The following is a 23,150-nucleotide window of genomic DNA, read 5'->3' on the forward strand; positions in this document are numbered from 1 at the left end:
CTACACCTCGTAATTATATCAAAGGTGAATTACTGCTAAAATATGTATAATGTAATTGAATAAGTAAAAAATATACTCACCAAGAAACAGCAGCAGTGCATACATGTGAAGGTATTGAAATTTGCAAGCTTTAAGAGCCAGTGGCTTCTTTTGGGCAGACGTGTTGAAAGGAAAGGAAGAGGTGGCAAAGGAAAAGGACTGGCAGTGTTTAGGAAATGGAGGGTTCGGAAGTGTTGTCCAGAACCCATGGTCATGGGAGACTTACCAGACAGGATGAGAAGGAAAGAGTCTTTCGAAACAAAAGACTCATGCTTATACTGTTGAAATTTGCACTGTTGTGCACTGTTTTCCGTACAGTTAAGATAAAAGGCAGTTGGGGCAAGAAAAAAAACTAAATGCAATGAACCTATAACAATCTGCCGGAAACCATGGGACCCTTACACTGAAATACTCAGAGGAAATCCCTAAACAATCTCTGAAAGTTTGTCACTGGACTTCTGGTTCACCCTGTATGTTGGGGCAGATTACCACTATGTACCAGAGCATCCCTTTTAGCTGTCATTGTGACCTTTTAATTTGCAAGTATTCTTACTGCTGCTGCTGCTGCTGCTGCTGCTGCTGCTGGGTAGTAGTATTAGAAGACAAGTTTTCTCATCTGAGCATTAAAATAACCAATGATGTCAGAAGTATAGAGGATACAAATTCAGCCTGCAGATAGGCAGAATAAAATTCCTGAGTGAGATAAATATGTTAAATTTGAGTTTTAGGAAGTCTCTTCTGAAAGTGTTGGTCTGGAGTGTAGCGCCTAATGAACATAAAATATGAATGATAAAAAAGTACAGACAAAAATGAAATAGAAGCATTTTAAATGTGAATGCTGAGTATTAAGTTGGTAGATAAGGCATTGAACTATAAGGTATTGAACTAGAGAGCAGATAAACTTGAGGCACAACTTGACTAAGAGAAGGGATAGGTTTATTCAAGAGAGTGAATGAATGTGAGTATGAGTGTAGAACTGTAAAGTGAGACAAGGTTTGACTGCAGTATGAATGTTCAAATGGATGTAGGTTCCATTAATTATGCAGAAATGAACAGACTACTGTGGAGTGCTGCGCCAAACCTGTCTTTGGACTGAAGACTACACCACAACACCACAGTGAGAATAAAATGGTTTTTATGAAGCATGGTATTACAGAACTGAAGAAAATTAAAACTATGTTAATGAATTACTCTGATGCTTCATGGTATAAGTTTCATACTCAAGGGCAAAACTCGGAAATGTGTTTCACCAATATTTATCTGTCATGAACAAGTTTTTGCCTTATTAGAACATTGCTAAATTACAGTGCTAGTTACCTTTTACCTTGTAGCAACAAGTTTGCAATAAATAGTAATGAATAAATGTAGTTTGTAATATTTTTGTCCTTAAACAGTTCACAAGTAAATTATGTTTATCTCATTGGCTGCTCCTTGTATACATTACCTGTGTATTTGGCTTCTATGTTTGCAGATTTCTGCTAACACCTCAGAACTCGATGTTCATTGTAAATAAGCCTCCAAAGCCTTTATTTGTGTAATTTAAAGTAACTTCTGCCTTTAAGCAACAGTCATTTTATTTGTGTAGGTCTCTGAATTTAGATCATATGAGCAGCACAAATGTAGTAGAATTTGAAAAGCAGGAGCACCTTTTAAAATAGCATGTGTATGTAATTTTTCTCCAACTGATCTTTATCACTGCCACTTGCAGAAAGCTTTATCTTCAGCCAACATTGATATTCCTTTGAGTGGAAGATGTAAACAAAAAAAAAAAAAAAAAAAAAACATGGCATATCCATAAAGACATACACAACCACCTCATGTACAAATCTGTTTATGGGCAACCTGGAGGGGTACTTCTCAGCCACTTAAAATCCAAAACACCCCACCTGTTATATTCTGTGATACTATCTTCAGGATCTGGACCCAAGGCCAAGGTGAGACCTCACTCCATCCACATATTCAATGCCTCTCAAATCTATTTCAGTTAATAATCTTCAGTGTAATGAGCCACTTTTCTGGACACTGACTTCCCTCTTTGTGGCAGTTATATAACTAGCTACACCCACATTAAAACCCCTAACTATCAACAGTACTTGCACTTCTATAGCTACCATCTCTTCCTCCCAGTCAGTGACCATCTGTGAAGCTCGACTTTCTGGATTTGTTTCCCAGTACCACCCAAACAGGAACAGCTGAAGCACAACCTCCTCAAGGGCAATCCTACTCGTGCCCAGAAATGAAGAACATCCTCACCGAAATCTTATATCTCAAAAACGTGATATTCTACCTCACAACTTACAAAATTTCTTTTTCTTTTGCTGGCCCTCGTTCAGATCCCTGTCAAATTGATTATAGCCATGAGAGAGACCTAGACCACATGCGTGTTACATTCTGTTCCAGTTCTGTTATCAATATACCTTACTTCATTAGAGCAAGGGCTATGTGTCGAAGCAGATACATCACATATTAACAGTGTTGTGAATAATGCATGGTAGTTGTGTAAACATGACCACAAAGCTGAGGCCAGTGACCTCTGCCAAACACTGTGCCATTGCTTGCGAAGTGTAGATGTTTCACCACCCAGTGGCAGAGAATCCTGCTGCATACAAGAGAGTTCGCTTCAGCAACTGATTAATGACCTGTACCATCTGAATCCTCCCTTCACGGATCAGCATTCTAAATTGCACAGATGTGAAATGCTCTTAGCTAAGTTGCTGATATCGATGAGCAATTTAATTTTTTTCAGATTCCTGTCTTCAACTAAAGTGTACTTTTCTTACTTGTATCCGTTGCAGCTTCCACATTGTAATAGATTGTACTGGGGCCAATAAAGAAGTACTTTTTTCTCTCCATGAAAGCAAATGTTTGTTCACTTAAAAGACATAAATTCACTTTTATTGGATACCACCATAAAAAATAGATAAATATTCTATGCCAAGTGCAAAACCTTTAGAAGTGTTTCTCTCTTGCGTCTCAGTGGCTCAGCATACCCCCTAAAAATTACTATCACTCTTGATGTCTCCTGTGCTGTTTCTGTCAGTCTGCAATTAATTCAAGGGAAAAAAGTGATTTCCTCTAATGTAGCCAGTCTCAGTATCTTTATTGTCATCCAAAAAGTTGTTAATACCGGCCAGTTGCTGTGACACTAATAACAGTTCCAGCTGTGCGCTGTCCACTTACAGTAACCAGAGTATGTTTATCATGGCAATGACATCACAGCAACCCAACTGACTTGATTACTTTCTGAATGTTTTTTTGCTACAGTTTTTACCCAACAAAATATTAAAAGTTCTTTAATTCAGCCAGCAAGTTTTAACATGTTAACACAAGTTTTGTCACTAATTCATTGATGATAATGATGAAAAGGGTGTCTTATTTAAGTAATTTATACATGGTTAACCTCACATATATGAACTAGTGGATATATTATCACAGGGTGTATATGACCCGGGAGATCCGGGAAAAACCCGGGAATTTTTTCATCTGGGAGAAAACTGGGAAAAACACGGGAATTTTTTTTAGAATTCAGGGAATTTTTTGTCGTCTTGGTTTTCAGTTAAATTCTTGTAATTTTGACTGGTAAAAAGCGATACTCTAACAAACGATATCACTGTATCCCGCTTTTGCAGAATAATGCTGCAACAATAAAACATGAACAAGGAAAAAAAAAAAAACGAAAATAAAACATAAATTGCAAAGGAAATGTGCCATATACAACAAAACACAGTGCTCATACAAGCATCTGCCAACAGCAAAATGTGTCAAAGGCTTTAGGAAGACTATGCAATGCTTAATAGCAACATATTGCCTCTGATGAGCATGACGTCACAACTGTTTACGTTAGATTCGTTTTAGCAGTTAAGAGCAAGCTCTTGCGCATGTGCAGTTGAGTTACGTATGAGTAGTACCTTCTCCCACTTCTGGCTACAGAAACTTGGCTGTTGGCTGTGTAAGCAGTTGCAGCAAGCAGCTAGATGCACCTGGAAAAAATTTTACTGCCAGATTCACGCATGCGCAGCTGGCCCGGACCTATGAGTGGGGGGGGGGGGGGGGGGGTGGCAAACGAAGGTATCTGACCAGGGCGGGGGAGGGAGGGGCGCCAAATTCATATTCTTCAGGAGAAAAAACCTTGTTTCACAAAGTGCCTAGCATCCAGCGCACGTTGGTCTATCGGTTACTCATATGATTTTGAAACGCATCTCTGTTGCTTTTTGAACACACTCTGTAAGTTAATTTCTGAATGAATCATAAGTTGATTTTCGAATGCTTGCATAGTGTACGTGATGTTTCTGTCAGAGAATCCTCGTCGCACCTAGAAATAAACTTCCCTGCAGGGAAAATGGGACCGGGCCATATGAGCTGAGCGCAGTAAAGCCGAATGAGTGAACGCCAATCGATGTCTGATTATGTGGTTGATTATATTTGCGAATGATCAGCATTGTTATAATTACTAGTGATATCTATAGATTCAGACTACCAGAGTGGAAATAAACGACTAACAGGAATAACAGGGAAGAAAGATTATGTATTATCTTCTTGGTGTACCCAAGAAAATGAAACTTTGCCAGAAAATTTTCGGCCAGATCGTTACACTAGTAATGGCCAGTTGTACAGGCCCCATCTAGCATCCGCTTAAGTTCTATTGTGGAAGTACCGCAGAAAATGGCTGGTACGAACATAACAACACCTAACCGGAGAATAATCAGGGATAACTAAACCGGTGATTTTGGCAGGGTTACTGAAGTTAACCGGTGAACTAGTTTTGACTTTGACAAAGGCAGGAATAGTTCTAGAATTAGTCATGACAAGATTGTTTCTTAAAACGAGGAAGGAGAAGAAACAGGGTCATCACACAAATGATTGGAAAAGAGCACAGGTAGTCCCAGTCTTCAAGAAGGGTCGTCGAGCAGATGCGCAAAACTATAGACCCATATCTCTGACGTCGATCTGTTGTAGAATTTTAGTACATGTTTTTTGCTCGCGTATCATGTCGTTTCTGGAAACCCAGAATCTACTCTGTAGGAATCAACATGGATTCTGGAAACAGCGATCGTGTGAGACCCAACTCGCTTTATTTGTTCATGATACCCAGAAAATATTATATACAGGCTCCCAGGTAGATGTTATTTTCCTTGACTTCTGGAAGGCGTTCGATACAGTTCCGCACTGTCGCCTGATAAACAAAGTAAGAGCCTACGGAATATCAGACCAGCTGTGTGGCTGGATTGAAGAGTTTTTAGCAAACAGAACACAGCATGTTGTTCTCAATGGAGAGATGTCTACAGATGCTAAAGTAACCTCTGGCGTGCCACAGGGGAGTGTTATGGGACCATTGCTTTTCACAATATATATAAATGACCTAGTAGATAGTGTCAGAAGTTCCATGCGGCTTTTTGCGGATGATGCTGTAGTATACAGAGAAGTTGCAGCATTATAAAATTGTAGCGAAATGCAGGAAAATCTGCAGCGGATAGGCACTTGGTGCAGGGAGTGGCAACTGACCCTTAACATAGACAAATGTAATGTATTGTGAATACATAGAAAGATGGATCCTTTATTGTATGATTATATGATAGCGGAACAAGCACTGGTAGCAGTTACTTCTGTAAAATATCTGGGAGTATGCGTGCGAAACGATTTGAAGTGGAATGATCATATAAAATTAATTGTTGGTAAGGTGGGTACCAGGTTGAGATTCATTCGGAGAGTTCATAGAAAATGTAGTCCATCAACAAAGGAGGTGGCTTACAAAACACTCGTTCGACCTATACTTGAGTATTGCTCATCAGTGTGGGATCCGTACCAGATCGGGTTGACAGAGGAGATAGAGAAGATCCAAAGAAGAGCAGCGCGTTTTGGCACAGGGTTATTTGGTAAGCGTGACAGCGTTACGGATATGTTTAGCAAACTCAAGTAGCATACTCTGCAATAGAGGCGCTACGCATCACGGTGTAGCTTGCTGTCCGGGTTTCGAGAGGGCGCATTTCTGGATGAGGTATCGAATATATTGCTTCCCCCCTACTTATACGTCCCAAGGAGATCACAAATGTAAAATTAGAGAGATTCGAGCGCGCACGGAGGCTTTCCGGCAGTCGTTCTTCCTGCGAACTGTACGCTACTGGAACAGAAAAGGGAGGTAATGACAGTGGCACGTAAAGTGCCCTCCGCCACACACCATTGGGTGGCTTGCGGAGTTTAAATGTAAATGTAGATTATGGAAGAATATGACGATTCCAAATTTATATAAAAATCTTGTACTACTACTTTTTGATTTCATGCTCGGGAAACTGGAGCCTATGATTGAAATGTGAAACTATTTTCTAACATAAAACTGTTTGCTTGTAGTAGGCCTAATAGGCATTTCATGTTGGTCTGCGTGAATTATATTGTGTCTTGTTATAAAAATGACCATTTGTGCCAAAACAATCTCGTTTATTTGGTGTGTATTACAATTGCTGCAATGTTAGAAAGGCCTATTTTGTTGTATCTAGCAGACAGTGACAAAGTAGATGTAATCAGATGGAGAAACCACACCAGTCTTGGGTACTATTTCTATTAACAAGTTACACAGTATTAGACAACGATATTTCAATTTTTCATGTAGCAAAACATTGACGAACTTTGATGAGGTAATAGATTCTTTCGCAGAAAGGAAAGCACGCCATGTAAGATCAGAGAGAAAACAATGCTAGAAGCTAAGGACTGAAGAAATGTTTACTGCCTTGCTTGTCTCGTCTCTACTGGTTGTATGTATCCTATATATTATGTCACCCAAAACAGAAAGTTATTTTAACAGGCAATAAAGGGTGCAAATTTTCTGAAGAGTCCTTGTGTTCCCGATTATAAATAATCCCATCCAGTATTAATTGCGTTTTTTTGAAGAGGGGCAGGATGTCAAACCGGGCGACTGGGAGCCGGAGAGGCAGCACAGGACATTTTAATTTCCATTGTCCTGAATATAGATGATGTACCCTACAAAATGAACATATTTTTGAAAATTCAATTTTTTTTTTTTTTTTTAAATTTATTTTTTATTTTTGACAATGTATCTCAAATGCTCGAGGGAGAGGGCTGGGAGGGGGGGGGGGGGGGGGGGGTGCACCACTATCTAGGATTGCCACGGTTTGGAAATATTGTAGATCTAGGGCTGATGTGCAGAGCAGTCTGAGTTATAGTGGGAAAGTGTGTAGTCTCCATGTGACCCCTGTTTACATTTAATGATTTTGCTGTTTCCTCTTCGTTTACTGCTCTCACGTCAAATGAAAACAAGACAGATATCTGTAGCTGGGAGCTATCAAGTGAATTAAAATACATTCACATAATTACGGAAGGCTAATATACGTTATTAGTTTCAGATTTTCTTTCTGACAGTCATGCATTAATCGCCCTGTAGAACAATGAAGTTATTTTCGTCGGTTTGCTAAAGAAATTTTTTTTTTTTTTTTTTACGCTGAGGCAGTCAATGTATTTAAAATGAAGTGTTTAGTTCCACACTATTGGCTAATTTCAACTGCTTGCTGCATTTCAAGTGCACGTTTTCATCTTCTACTGGTACTCCAAGAAAATTTATATCCCGAAACCCACACTGAAAAGGTTAATATCAGGTCGAGGCCCACTTCATTGGGAATCTGGACATACGAATGTGCTCTTTAAGTATGCACTTTAAATGTGCCATTTTAGTATGGTCCACGAAATTCCGATGCTCTTGGAGTATCCTCTGGTGTCTCTTTTCTTTTATGGCATAATGTAAGATCTTTTAATGTTTTACATGTATGAACATATGGGCTTCCTGTGTCATAGTAGCCGCCAAAGCGCGATGGCACCTGTTACCTGGCGCTCTCTGACAACTACTGTAACAAACCTATTTTTAACAGGTCGCGGGAAAATATTTCGAATGGTGATTTGAAAAGTGTTACTTTCAAAGTAAATTTCCTTTTACGCAAGTTGAACTATGTGCGAGAATGTACGATGAATTTCTTAAATCACAGAGCGTTTGATGATGAGCCATTTAGAAGTATTTCGAGCCCAGAAGATCAGACATTCATGTCGTTATTATGAGCAAATTGATGTAGTGCTACAGGAAGCTTTCTCTCCTCTGCAGTAGCTAATTTATTTGTGGAAAACTCTGAGGACAAGCCACTGGACTTGGCTAAAATTTTTACTGGCACATTTGTATGATATTTATTAAAGTGTAACACGTGTAAAAAAAGATCAACATTATATGTGAAAGCTTAGCTTCTCTTGCAGCTTATAAACCTTAGAGACCAGTATTATATGTGAAAGCTTTGCTTTTCTTGTAGCAACACTATATGTATTAATTTAAAACATTAACTTTTCCTGTTTGTGTGTCTTAGCAGTGATGTTGCTATTGGCTGACTACATCACGTGTCCTGTGCTCTGAATATCCGCTGTCATCGGCTGGCCGGATCACGTGACATGAGCTATGACTGGCTTACAAAACCGCATAGCAGTCTCGAACGGTTCGGAAAGTGACAAGTGGTGTTTGGTGGAATTCGAATTTATACTTTCGTAATACGAAAATATGCAGCGTACATGTTGCTGCACATCAAAAATCTTTCCAACAGGGGTTTTCTGCCCTAAGTTTCAATTTCTAAAGTGCCGGGAAGTTCTAAGCCCATGTATAAAAACATAACCATTCAAAGAATTGATAAGTTTTACTGTTCCAAGGGAAAATACTTAATAACAATAAATACTTAATAACATGGAAAAAGTGTGTTTTCATCTGGGAGAAAGTGTATTTTTAACCGGGAAATCCGGGAAAAATCCAGGAATTTTCTTTCCTTGTCCACATATACACCCTGTATCAACTTGTGTTGATGTTGTACTGGGTGATTCAGCTGCTCCTACTGATGTCATTTTATGCAGCCCGCAATGTTATATCTAGCCTAAAAAAAAAAAAAAAAAAAGCAAAGTTCGAGGTCTTCATATGCTCTCACTCGCTAATTGCAAACTATTAGTCCTTTTAATAAAAAAAAAAAGGACATTTTTATTGGAAATTTAATGTGGTTAAAGGAGATACTTTAGAAAAGAGGCCATAGTTGACAAGTTATTAAGAAAAATGTACAAAAGTGACCTTCAAATGCATCCCTACTCAACCACCACTGCTAAGGATTTCTAGCATATTATTCATGGCACTCCCGCCAGCAACTGTACAAAAATTTGGGACTGCACAAATTATTTTCCACATTCAACATTTTTTTAGTCTTCATTGGAAGGCCAAGCACTTACAAATTGTAAAATTGATGTTTGTGTAAACTTTACGTAACAGTTTTGTGAATTTTAACAGCATAAAATAAACAATTACTTTGTTATAGTCATAAGGCCTTCTGACTGCGAAACTAATGTGCTTCTAAGGAATAAGTTTGAATCGAATGGACGCTGTAATTAGTTTTCGCATAACATATTTATAAGTGGTTTTTCTTTTGTGATCCTCATGGGCATGTTTAATAATGTTAACAAAATAGCCAACTATGTTGGTGGTGTAATAGCCCAATTAGAAGAGACCAGAAAAGATCAAATATTGAGAATAGCTTCTGCAATTGGAAATTTTTGTGCAGTGTTAGAAGGGAGTGCCATGAACAACATACTAGGAATTCTGACTGGTGAGGGATGAGTGTGGGAATGAAGGCACGTTTGAAAGTCACCTTTGTACGTTTTTCTTGAATAATTCGAAAACTGTGGCCTGCAGTCAAAACATATACTAGTACAAAATGTAACAACATTAAATTTCCTATGAAAAAGGTCCCATTCATTTTATTTACAGCACTAGTAGTTTGCATGTAATAAGTGAGAAAATGTTAAAATCTTGCATGTGATTTTTGAAGGCCAGATATAACATTGCAGGTTGCATAAAATGACACTGGTAGGGGGCAGCTGTATCACCCTGTATAGGCTGCTGTTTGTTTGCTAATACCCTTCAATACATACTTTGCTTAGGCAATTCTTCTGACCTCAGTTTCCACTAGACATTGTCCTACACTTTTCTCCATCCATGTTAACCCCATTTCTCCTGCTCCTTTCCTCTCTCCCTCCTTGAACTTCATACAAGGCAACTGTCCCTGACTTCTCCAGGATGAGCTTCTTGTGGTAACGTATTCCTATCTTCCCCATCTATCCCTCCCTTTTCCTAGCTCCCACTGCTCCCAATCCCACACTACTTCCAATTTCGTTCCATCTGCCCACCTGACTGCACACTTCCCAATACAGTAATTGTCTTTACTCATTCCATTGTTTACATTCCTACATGAATTTCAAAAAGAAATCATGTTTTTGTAGTGTGGTGTACAGAAAAGCTTTTCCTCCCTCATAGGGTTTTTATTTATTATTTTATTTAATTATTTTATCATTGAACATATAAAAAGAAACCATATCCAGTTGATAGTTCCCTAGTTTACCTGTAACATCAAGAAGCACAATTTTGTATCACCTACCGCTGGAGCAGAGATAGAAAGGATAATAAGTAGTAAAATAAAGAAAAAATCGTCAGCAGGAGAAGACATGATCCCTTGCTTCCTTCTCCATAGATGTAGTAAACTTACTAGTAAACCACTGTCTCACATAATAAATGCTTTATTTTTTTATGCAAAATTTCTAAGAAAATTTAAAATGACAAAAATCATACCAATACATAAAAAGGGATCTAAAGAAGATCCTGGCAACTACTGTCCAGCTGCAGTGTTCTCAGTATCCAGTAAAATATTTGAGCATGGAATGCCTGCCAGACTAAACTCGTTTCTTAGGAAGAAACTCATTCCTTCTGCTCAGTATCGTTTTTAAGAAAATAAATCTAAAGTACTGGAGGGGACTAAGAAATGCCGTTAAGGTCCTAGACCCAATGAAGGGAAATGCCTGATCTACACCTCCACGCGGTAGTGTGTGGGCAACGTCACTTCATGTGATGGCTAACATAGACAGGGACCTAGGGATGACCGGGATAAGTCATCACCCCAGCATTTGCTGGACAGGGCACCTTCTTGCCCTGGAAATGAGAAATGATTTCCAAAGGCGGAAGAACCAGCTGATGGTCAAGGGCATAGGATGTGGAAGGCAACGGGAAACCACCACATTAAAGAACTAAGATTATCCCAAGCATCAGCAGTAAACCATGTCAGTATCTTCTGTAAAATTTTCCGGAGATAAAATAGTCCCCCAATCGGATCTCCTGGTGGGGACTGCAAAAGCTACAGACAACGTGAAGGAAAAGAATCCCAATTTTAACATAGCCACTTGGAATGTGAGAACACTGCTTCAGTGTAGCAAGCTAGAAAATGTAAAACTTAAAATGGAATGACTGGAAATGGATATCCTAGGCATATCGGAGATGAGATGGCCCCAACCAGGTGATTTCTGGTCTGGAGAATACAGAGTCATTCACACCGGCACTGACCAAAATAGACCAGAAATGGGAGGAGTTGGAATAATTTTGAGGAAAAACTATGTGGGTGAAGAACCGGAGGAAGCAATTGTTGGCAAATAAGGACTTGGAAGAAGAGATTAAAGAGGAGACTGAGTAATCGAGCTCTGCATGAGGAACCAGTTAGTTGTTGCAAACACACTTTTCCAACATCACAAACGAAGAAGATACACATGGAAGGCCCCTGGAGACCTGGAGAGAGAACAGATTGATTACATTCTAGTGAAAGCACGTTTTAGGAACCAGACAAAAGATTGCAGGAGCCATCCATCTGCAGACATAGGCAGTGATCATAACCTGGTCCTGATGAAAAGTTCACCGAGATTCAAACGTTTGAAGAAGAAGCCAGTAAAACTTAAATGGGAACTATAAAAACTGAAAACTCAGGGACTGGCAAAGCACTGTGCTCATGAAACAGACAACCTAGCTAAAAATTTTCAACATGGTGGAGTAAATGAAGACTGGGTTCAAATTAAATCTGATATATACAAAGCAGCAGAAAAGATAGTTGGAAGAACTGAACCCAAAAACAAGAGGAAATGGATTACACCAGATATTATTGAGCTTATAGAAAACAGGAGATTATACAAAAATGCAACTGATGAACAAGGAAAAGCTGAATACAGAAAACTAAGGAACTTAGTTAACAGGGAAGCAAGGAAAGCAAAAGGAAATTTTCTTGAAGAAATGTGCAGAGAAGTGGAAGAAACTATGCAAAACAGAAGAACTGATTTAGCCTACAGAACTGCAAATCAATTTTTTAACAAACGTAAAACAACACCCTCAGGCACAATAGAAAATAAAGAGGGGAAAATGCTGTTTGGTGAAGAAATGGAAAGACTACATGGAGGAGTTATATCCCGGAACACCTCTTTCGGAGGAAGTAATAGGAAGAGAACAGCAAGTAGACGAAGATGACAAGGGAGCTAACATTCTGCAAGAAGAATTTGACAAAGCCCTAAAAGAACTACGAGACAACAAAGCAATGGGTATTGATGACATCCCTACAGAACTAATAAAGAATGCTGGTGACAGCATGAAAATCATGCTGCTTACTTACTAGGTCCATCTATAACACAGGAGAGGTACCAACAGACTTCCAGAAATGTATCATTGCTCCTATACCAAAGAAGGCAGCAGCTACAAAATGTGAACAGTACCGAACTCTAAGCCTAATATCACATGCATCAAAAATTCTCATAAAAATAGTTCTGAAGAGAAAGTGGAGGATATGCTGAGTGAAGATCAGTTTGGTTTCAGAAGGGGATTGGGAACAAGAGAGGCGATTCTGGCACTGAGACTCGTTATCGAAAAGCAATTACTGAAAAATAAACCAGATGATATTGTCTTTATAGACATGGGAAAGGCATTTGATAACATTATCTGGCAAGAGATGTTCAGAGTTCTGAGGAAAAGTGGAATAAAGTACGACAACATCCGTGTGATACTCAGTTTCTATAAGAATGAGGTGGCAGTAATTAGGAACTGTCACCAGGAACAAGAAGCAAATATTAGAAACAGGGTAAGTCAAGGATGTGCTCTCTCTCCTCTTATATTCAATGCTTACATCCAGGAAGCTATAGACAAAGTTCGAGAAAGTACTGAGGTGGGATCAAAATTAATGGGCAGAAGATAGACATGCTACATTATGCAGATGATATTGCTATAGTCAAGGAGACAAAAGAAGATCTAGAGGAAGTACTCAGAACAGTGGCAAAAATTCTATGCAATCAGTATGGAATGAGAATAAACAAGAAAAAGACTGAAGTGATAGTATGCAGTACAGGAGCAGAATATGAACCTCTGAGAATGAGAATTGGAAGAGAGGAGCTGGAAGTGATAGAGGAATTTACTTACCTGGGAAGCAAAATCATAAGAGATGGTAGAAGTCAGAAAGAAATTGCCACCATAATACAAAAGGCAAAAATTATATTTAATTGGAGAAGGAACTTACCTCACCAGCAACAACATCAATCTGAAAATAAGAAAATGTATCATGAAAGCTTTCGTTTGGAGTGTGGCCCTATATGGATGTGAGACTTGGACAATTGGAAGAGAAGAGAGAAGACAGCTAGAGGCCCTGTAGGCGTGGTGCTGTAGAAGGATGATGATGATGATGATGATGATCAGCTGGAGAGACAAAGTAACAAATGAAGAGGTGCTTAGAAGAGTACAGGAAATCAGATCTCTGTGGAGGAACATCCAAACAAGAAGAGACAAATTTGTAGGGCACATACTACGACACAACAACATCATTGGAACAGTAGCAGAAGGAGCTATTGAGGGAAGGAATCATACATGCAACAGATCATGAATGACGTATGTAACACATACGTGTAAATGAAGAGGAAGGCAGACAGAAGAGAGGAGTGGTGCTCTGCTGCAAACCATCCTTATGGTTGAACACTAAAAGAAGAAGACTGATGCAGTTCCTTGATTCTACCCTACACTTGGTTGGCAAGAAATGCTATTGGGTTCTTTCTTAACCTCACAATGGCTTTTGACATGATGAACCACAACATACTTTTGCAAAAGTTGGATTGGTATGGGATAAGGCAAACTGCTTGTGGCTGGACCAGTAGTTATATTAAAGATCGAGCACAGTATGTTCATATAAATAAAGTAAATAAGTAAGCCATAAAACGTGGTGTGCCACAGGGCTCAGTTTCGTGTCCTTTGTTAATTCTTCTGTATGTAACCAACCTCCCCTCCATCCTATCCACAGGCAAGGCATTTTTGTCCGCCGATAACACTAATGTCCTTATCTCAAATACAGCTAAATCTCTCCAGTCGGCAATCAACAGAAATACAGCCCAAGTAGACTCATGGCTAGCACCAAACAGACTGCTCCTCAGTACAAAAAAAAGACGTATGCCTAACTTTTCACATCATTCAGAACAGAACTCCCCTTTTTGCAACAGTAACTTTAAGTGAGAGCAACATTGAATTTTTCGATGACACAAAATTCCTAGGGATTCACATCACGGACACGTTCACATGGAGGAGGGGGGGGGGGGGGGGAACATGTTGTCATTGTTAGTTTCAGGCTAATTAGTGAAGGATGAGCTGAATACCAGCACATTGACTTACATGTGTCATGCTCTTTTCCATTCAGTACTAAGTTACAGAATCATTTTTAGGGGTCACAGTACCAAATCAATGAAATTATTCAAACTGCAAAAAAAGCAGTGAGAACAGTCTTGTACAAGCATCAAAGGCAAACCTGTAAACCACTTTTTAAAAACATAACTGCTCTCCCTAGTCAATACATTTTTCAACTGCTCTGCTTTTTTAAACAAAGTATCAATAGACTGGGCTAGAACCTGGATACTCACCACCGTGACACAAGGCCAAAGAGAGAGAAAGGTCAGTTCCCCATTCAACTAAACTGTACAATAACAGTGCTAAAAAAACAACCTTCAAGACCAATGTTAACAAAGCATTGCTTCTACAGTGTACAAGAATCTCTTCAGTGTGATCTATAAACCAATGTGATGTATACTAAGTGAACCATTGTTGTGTGTGTACATGTTATTTATTATGTTGTACACTTCTGTATATTGAATGACTGAGTAAGAATACATGTATAATATATCTTCTGTGTGATATATACTATGTGTAACAATGTTGTACATGTGTGTATTTTTCGTCATCTGCTTGACTTGTACCATATTATGTTGTACAGTTCTGTACATTGAATGATTGAGTGGATCGACAAAGATACAATACAATTGTATGATTAATTTGTAAAACAGATGAGAGAACTTATTTTGAAGTGTAATTAAATTCTCATATATTTCCAAAATTATTCTCTTGTACTTGCAGATCCCAGAGTACTGCCGAAGCATGGATGAAGCGGAAATTGCTGATAATGCATTTAATCTCATTTTTGCATTTGATGAAATTGTAGCTTTGGGCTACCGGGAAAGTGTGAACCTAGCACAAATTCGCACCTTTGTGGAAATGGACTCCCATGAAGAAAAGGTTTACCAAGCTGTGAGACAGGTATAACAGACATTACATATATTAGCAATTTTCAGTGCCCAGAATCCCTTTATTCACTGTACTTAATTTTTCATAAGATTCCAGTGAATGTAAAAAGTTATTTGGTTTCTGTACGTGAATGAGAGGGGAAAAAAGTTAACCATCAGGTAATAGCTTGAATGCCATAATTGTCAAAGAAGATAATCTATTAGTCGGGTGATGCTGAGGGAATTAGATTAGGAAATGAGACACTTAAAGTAGTAAAGGAGTTTTGCTATTTGGGGAGCAAAATAACTGATGATGGTCGAAGTAGAGAGGACATAAAATGTAGGCTGGCAATGGCAAGGAAAGCGTTTCTGAAGAAGAGAAATTTGTTAACATCCAGTATTGATTTAAGTGTCAGGAAGTCATTTCTGAAAGTATTCGTATGGAGTGTAGCCATGTATGGAAGTGAAACATGGACGATAAATAGTTTGGACAAGAAGAGAATAGAAGCTTTCGAAATGTGGTGCTACAGAAGAATGCTGAAGATTAGATGGGTAGATCACATAACTAATGAGGAAGTATTGAATAGGATTGGGGAGAAGAGAAGTTTGTGGCACAACTTGACCAGAAGAAGGGATCGGTTGGTAGGACATGTTCTGAGGCATCAAGGGATCACCAATTTAGTATTGGAGGGCAGCGTGGAGGGTAAAAATCGTAGAGGGAGACCAAGAGATGAATACACTAAACAGATTCAGAAGGATGTAGGTTGCAGTAGGTACTGGGAGATGAAAAAGCTTGCACAGGATAGAGTAGCATGGAGAGCTGCATCAAACCAGTCTCAGGACTGAAGACCACAACAACAACAACAATGTTGTGATTGGTGTGGTTTTGAAGTTGCCATTCAACTATAGAGAATGACGACTTTTTTGGGATGAAAAGTACCTACTGTGTCAAATTCAGATTGAGATTTTATCCGATTTTGACATGGAAGTTTACTGAGAACTGCTTATTCTAGGATTCCATTGCAAAAGACTTCGTAGCCATATTAGCAACTTTTGTGCCCACCCTCTGTGGGTGCATTGTCAACAGGGAGCTCTAGATTACCACACTTCCTTCGTCAGAAAAGTTCTAGGACAGTGTTTTTTTTATTTCTGAGTTTTCAATAATAAGAAAGAACAAATGTTGTTTTTGTGACCTGGTATGTGCACGTCCTTGGAATGATCTTTTCCATGTTTCTGCACAAACTCACCATGTGGCAGCTTGTGCTTAGCAACACACTGTTCGAGTTCTTGGTGCAATAGTTATAGTGCCACATGGGTGCTGATTGTGAGCAAAGAGTGAACATTAAGGTTTGTGTTAAGCTTGGGAAAACTCCTAGTAAAACATGTACAATGATTAAGCAAGCATATGCAGGTTAGTCACTTTCAAGAAGTCATGTTTTTGAGTAGCACAAAAGGTTTTGCGAAGGCAGAGATTCATTGTAAGACGATGCGAGAGCTGGTTGCCTATTTACAGCACATACCAGTCCAAAAATAGAGCATGCAAGGCTGTTGTTACAAGAAGACAATTATGTAACTGTGTGTGTGATATCAGAACAATTTAATCTGGATTGTGATGTTTGTCATAAGATTTTATGCAAAGATTTAGGGAAACAGAAACTTTATGCAAAACTCATTCCTCAACACTAACAGATGAACAGAAAGAGGAAAGATAAAGAATTCCTGCTGAATTATTGAACAGAGCCAGATGTGATCCTACATTTCTGTCAAAGATTACAGCTGGGGATGAAAGTTGGTGCTGCCAGTGTGACCCTCACACACAGCGTCAAAGTGCCGAATGGCGAGTCCTGTATCATGAGCCTCGAAAAAAATCAAACGACAACCTGCGAGAATAGAGGCTCTGTTGATTGCATTCTTTGATAGTTAAGGATTAGTTAACTATGAGTATGTTCCTCCAGGTCAAACAGTGAACCAAACTCTTTAATCAAAGTCTTGAAACATTTGTGACGAGGAATTCGATATCGCCGCCCTGATTTGTGACATTCTCAGGACTGGTTCTTACTGCACGACAATGCAAGGCCCAATCTGCTTTATCTGTTACCAAGTATCTGGCCAGACATTCTGTTATTGCCATCCCACATCTGTCACATTTGCCTGACCTCTCACCTTACGATTTTTTCTTTTACCATGAGTGGAAAGGCGACAGAAAGGGAAGCTTAATCAAGATACCGCAGGCATCCAATTGGCTACGAAAAATGAGCTTACGAGCATTGTACTTGAAAATCTCCCTGCTTTCTTCCAAAATCTCCAGAAACATTGGTAACTGTTTATAGATAGCAAAGGAGACTACTTAGATAGGAGCTAGGATCATACTTGGTAAGTGCAATTATGAAACTTTTCTGGCAAAGGGAGTATAATCCCCATTTGTAGTATTGAAATTAATATCCTTTGATCATAGTGACTGTGATAAAAGAGAGGCACTTACTTATCAAACACAAGCAGAAACAACTGGAGGACAGATGACAGACAAGCGACTTTTACATTGTAGTCAGTTTATTATTGAATAAATTAGCTGACAGTGTTAACTACAGTTGATTCATTATACGTAACTCACATTTTCTTCACCAAAATAAAAAGAAAGCTTTCGTTATTTACCAAACTCTCCACTCTCCAGAATTTGTTCTTTGTGGTTTCTGCTGTTTCCTAAACTAAACACACCATAGAAAACATTTGGAGATTGAAGAGTACAGAAGGTGGAAAGCAATGTCAGTGGAAGGACTGATGAGCTAAAATTGTGGAGTTTGAAGGAGCATACCCATAATGTGTGCCATCTTTTGCTAAGCAAAGTTTGGGTATCTTTTAAACAGATTTTGTGATTTCCCTAAATCGCTTCAGGCAAATGCCGGGATGGTTCCTTTGAAAGGGCACGGCCGATTTCCTTCCCCATCCTTCCCTCACCCGAGCTTGCGCTCTGTCTCTAATGACCTCGTTGTCGACGGGACGTTAAACACTAATCTCCTCCTCCTCCTTTAAACAGATTTTGTGTTCTTATTTTTTATGATATCATCTCTTAATTTTTCCAGTAGTTTTGCTGTTGCCACTGTTCTTATTGAAATTATTGTGTGAGAAACCTGCCTCACTAATAATGCTCGTGTTGTGCGACACATATTGTTAAGTTGCAATCAACTTCAGATATTTGCTTTTCACTGTTGCATTTCGCAAATTGTAGCTCTAATAAGCCTTGAAATAGGAATAAGGATTCATTTGTATTTGAGAAATTTGTTATTGTCATTTTAGTGATATTGACTATGCTGACATACCATGTGCACTTTCTGTTTCACAAAGTGTTGCAGCAATTCTAGAATAATGAATATACCAATGTGTGATATTAACATTCCTCCATTTCAGACTCAAGAAAGAGAAGCGAAGAATAAGATGAGAGAAAAGGCGAAAGAATTGCAACGACAGAGGATGGAGGCCTCCAAAAAAGGCATAAAGAGTCCAGGGTATGGGGGAGGTGGCTTTGGGAGTGGTGCAGGATTCACACCTTCACCAATTGTTGGTGATTCAGCAAATTTGTCACCTGAAATTAGCAAACCCAGCTTCACTGCCATTCAGTAAGTAATCAGAAATATTTCACAAAGACCAGACTAGTAATCACACTGGATTAACTCCATAAAAGGCGGCAGCATATTTTGTAAGCAGTTCCCTAACAAACTCATTGCTTTTATCTCTACACATTATAGAAGGGTTGGAACTTAAGTAGTGGCAACTATTTATTCACAACCAATACAAAAGAGTTACATGTTTGCACCTGTTCCTGTCCTTCAAAGTAGTCACCAGCATTGTGTAGAACCTGTTGCCAGCGATGTGGAAGGTGTAGTACACCATTAGTAGAACCTGTTCTGTTGATTGTACGAAAGGAGCGGTCTACTGCCTGTCGAATCTCTGGAACAGTTCTGAAGCGAATACCACGAAGTGGTTTTTTCGTCTTCGGAATCTTCCAACCCTCGTATTTCCACAATTCATGATTTGCCAGTTCTTGATGATGGCTTACTTAGTGAGTCAGTAACAAACTGATATGTTACCAGAGCAATTACTAGGTGCTGACTCTTATACGTAGGTTTTATGACAGATGTATACGCAGAGATATAGACAGAATGGTTGGCAGGCACAAACACCCAGGCCTATTTTCCATGATAAACAAGCTTAAGGATAATTGGTGAAATAATTAACTATGTATTAATTTATAATGATACAAATGTCAAATGTAGCACTAATGGCATTCTAATGAACCAAATAATGAAATGAAATGATCATATGGCAATGACGGCTGGGTGTCACCACCTGGGGAAGTTTGGCTGCCGAGTTGAAGTCTATTCAGTTGACGCCACATTGGGTGATTGGCACATGGCACATCAATGGTAGGCATTGAAAACCTTGTAACTCCATTTAGTTAAATTTTGTAGGTGAAGCAAAAACGGTTTCTTAAAAAATAATGTAAAGTGATACAGAAAATTGCTACATGTGTAACTGTGTAGTAGAAGCGTAGTTATTGACAGACTAGAAAAATCCACACACTTCCAAAACTTTCTTTGATTGTGGAGTTACTGGCAACTGGAATTAAGAGTTTTCACAGGCAGAAGGAGCTATGAGGTTTTCATTGCCTACCATCGATATGTCGGTAGTCAGTTACCAATTTTCTCTTAAAAGAAAGGGTTTCATTTAAACTGAATGGTCTATTTGAATTAGCATAGCATAAATAATTTATCAACTAATAAGTCCTAATGAACTATTGTCTAACTTCACACATGAAAACAACAAACACATTGCCCCTGTTGTATCCCCAAACAACTAGCAATAAGTGAAAAGTTGTGGCGGAACCATTAGGCACGTCTCCCCTTCGGTGTCAGCGCTTGCTCCGAGGTCAATTGACAGAGAAATGGTTGTGAGAGAATGTTCAAAAAGTGGCATACAACATGTAAGGCTAAAATTACAAAAAAAAGTTAGCTGTGAACATGTGTATTGCACAATATGTACAAGAGAATTTTAAGCCAAAGGTGTGACTGTGATTTGAAGTGTGCTGCTAAAGATGCTACAGCTTCATTCCATGCTGCTAGATATGAACTTAGTTTCAAAACCGCACATCTAAACTGGTAAAAAGTTGTATGACTCAAAATTTTTAGCTGTTTGAACTCAAATGTTGCATTCTTTGGCAAACATTGTGCAACAATAACGATGGATAGCTCAGATAGAAGTTAAGTAAAACTTAATATTTCAATCTTGGGGAGGGAATTCAAGTTACACTTTCTAAGTTTCGATGAAGTGCAAGTGAAACTGCTCAAATTTTGACACACTATCTTTTGCAGTGTGTGGAAAAACGTAAACTTGAAGAAAAGTTGGATTGTTGTACTGTTGAGAACTCAACAGCAATTTAGGTAGTGTGAAGAGAAAGGGGAATGAAAATGTTTTCAGAGTAGTTTGGAGTGATTTAGACAGACCTATTTGAGGAATTGGTTGCTCTGCCCACATGGTACATTAACCATTTCCGGGGGGTAATGTTTAATGTTTAATGTTTGATGTTTAATGTTTCAGTAAGCTGGTAAGACTTTTTAAGTAATTTCAAAGATATGTCCTTGTTTGGACCCAAAAAATATGGTGGGCCTTGTATTAATACACTACTTGAGAATCGGTTACAACTAATGAAAATACAGGGATGTACTTTCTTGAAATTAGTGGGAGAACATGGTCAAGCGTTGTGTCGCTGCTTTTGGTGATCACTCAAAATATGCACGCCTGGCCTGTTGAAGGCATTCTAATGTAATATTCTCATGTGCAGTGAATAATCTCATTGTACAGGGTACAAACAAATCACACACTTAACTTAAACACATCAACAGGAAGTTCAGGCCAGCGTCATATTAATATACAGGTAGATAGTGAGCTTCCTGTTGATGTGTTTGTGTGTAGTATGTAATTTGTTTTTATTCTGTAGCTCATAGTTTTGAGTTGACTGTTTGCAAATTGCGCTGTTGAAATATGATACACTTCTTATATTGACAAACAATTCTGTCACTAACAGAAGATCAGGGTTGTTTCTATCAGTATGCAAGACTAGGTAGCAAATTTTAGGGGCAAAAAATTAATTTCATATCAAACAGCAAAAAATTGAGCAAATATGAAGAAAAAAAATGGAAGAAAGGAAAAATTAAAACACCAAATTGTTTTCCGAAGCATGCAGAGCATTTAGCAGTAAGGATTTACTTACTTTGATGAAAGTAAACAATTACCTCTACCTACCTCAAAACTGAAGCAGTCGCTACTGAGCGATTAAATAAGATAAATGTATTCGGTTGATTTCTAGTTGAAAATGTTCAGCACATTCCTCCTGTTTCAATTATTTTGGGAACTTTCACAAATTGAGGACAAAAAACAAGCAACTGACGACCTTTATTGTCCTCAGTCAGTTTTGTCGATTTTAAAGGAATGGAGAACAAAACATGAAAATTGAGGACTGTCCCAGAAAATGAAGACCTCTGGTCATGTAAGTTTAACGATTAAAAGGCTAATAGATTTGCATTGTTGTGCTGTTGCATGGTGGCAGAGGTGGGGGGGGATATCGTGGAGACCAATGGTAGTAAAAACGAGGGGGCATCATTTTTCAGTTCTTGTCTATGGCAAGAGAACATGTAGCAATGGTCCTGCAGAAGATACAGTATGTGACCTACATCAGCTCATAGTTGTCCAACGGAGACTATACATTCTTACATTATGTTCCAAAAAGTAATTAAAAATTGAAATAACTAAATTGTGCTTTGACTAGTAGGCCAGAAAATGGACGAACCAGCTAAAGAACATGGCCAGCATACAGTTTGATTATAATCCATATTGCAATGTAGTTCACCTATGTTTATCAACCCCCCCCCCCCCCCCCCCCCATGAACCATGGACCTTGCCATTGGTAGGGAGGCCTGCATGCCTCAGCGATACAGATAGCCGTACCGTTGACGCAACCACAACAAGGGGTATCTGTTGAGGGGCCAGACAAACATGTTGTTCCTGAAGAGGGGCAGCAGCCTTTTCAGTAGTTGCAGGGTCAACAGTCTGGATGATTGACTGATCTGGCCTTGTAACACTAACCAAAATGACCTTGCTGTGCTGGTACTGCAGATGGCTGAAAGCAAGGGGAAACTACAGCTGTAATTTTTCCCGAGGGCGTGCAGCTTTACTGTATGGTTAAATGATGATGGCGTCTTCTTGGGTAAAATATTCCGGAGGTAAAATAGTCCTCCATTCGGATCTCCGGGAGGGGACTACTCAGGAGGACGTTGTTATCAGGAGAAAGAAAACTGGTGTTCTACGGGTCGGAGTGTGGAATGTCAGACCCCTTAATCGGGCAGGTAGGTTAGAAAATTTAAAAAGGGAAATGGATAGATTAAAGTTAGATATAGTGGGAATTAGTGAAGTTCGGTGGCAGGAGGGACAAGACTTCTGGTCAGGTGGATACAGGATTATAAATACAAAATCAAATAGGGGTAATGCAGGAGTAGGTTTAATAATGAATAGGAAAATAAGAATGCGGGTAAGCTACTACAAACAGCATAGTGAATGCATTATTGTGGCCAAGATAGACACGAAGTCCACGCCTACTACAGTAGTACAAGTTTATATGCCAACTAGCTCTGCAGATGACAAAGAAATTGATGAAA

General features: G+C 38.9%; 1 protein-coding gene across 1 annotated transcript in view; it reads left to right on the top strand.

The window, feature by feature from the left end:
- The window catches only part of LOC124595996 (coatomer subunit delta), a 118,837-nt gene that overhangs the window by 23,324 nt on the left and 72,363 nt on the right, over positions 1–23,150 (top strand). The window contains exons 4-5 of the mRNA XM_047134942.1: positions 15,299–15,478; positions 18,850–19,058. Coding sequence (XP_046990898.1) covers positions 15,299–15,478; positions 18,850–19,058 — 389 coding nt within the window. The remainder of the gene's footprint in view (positions 1–15,298; positions 15,479–18,849; positions 19,059–23,150) is intronic.

Source organism: Schistocerca americana, chromosome 2 (assembly GCF_021461395.2).
Source record: "Schistocerca americana isolate TAMUIC-IGC-003095 chromosome 2, iqSchAmer2.1, whole genome shotgun sequence".
In the NCBI taxonomy this organism is placed as follows: Eukaryota; Metazoa; Arthropoda; class Insecta; order Orthoptera; family Acrididae; genus Schistocerca; species Schistocerca americana.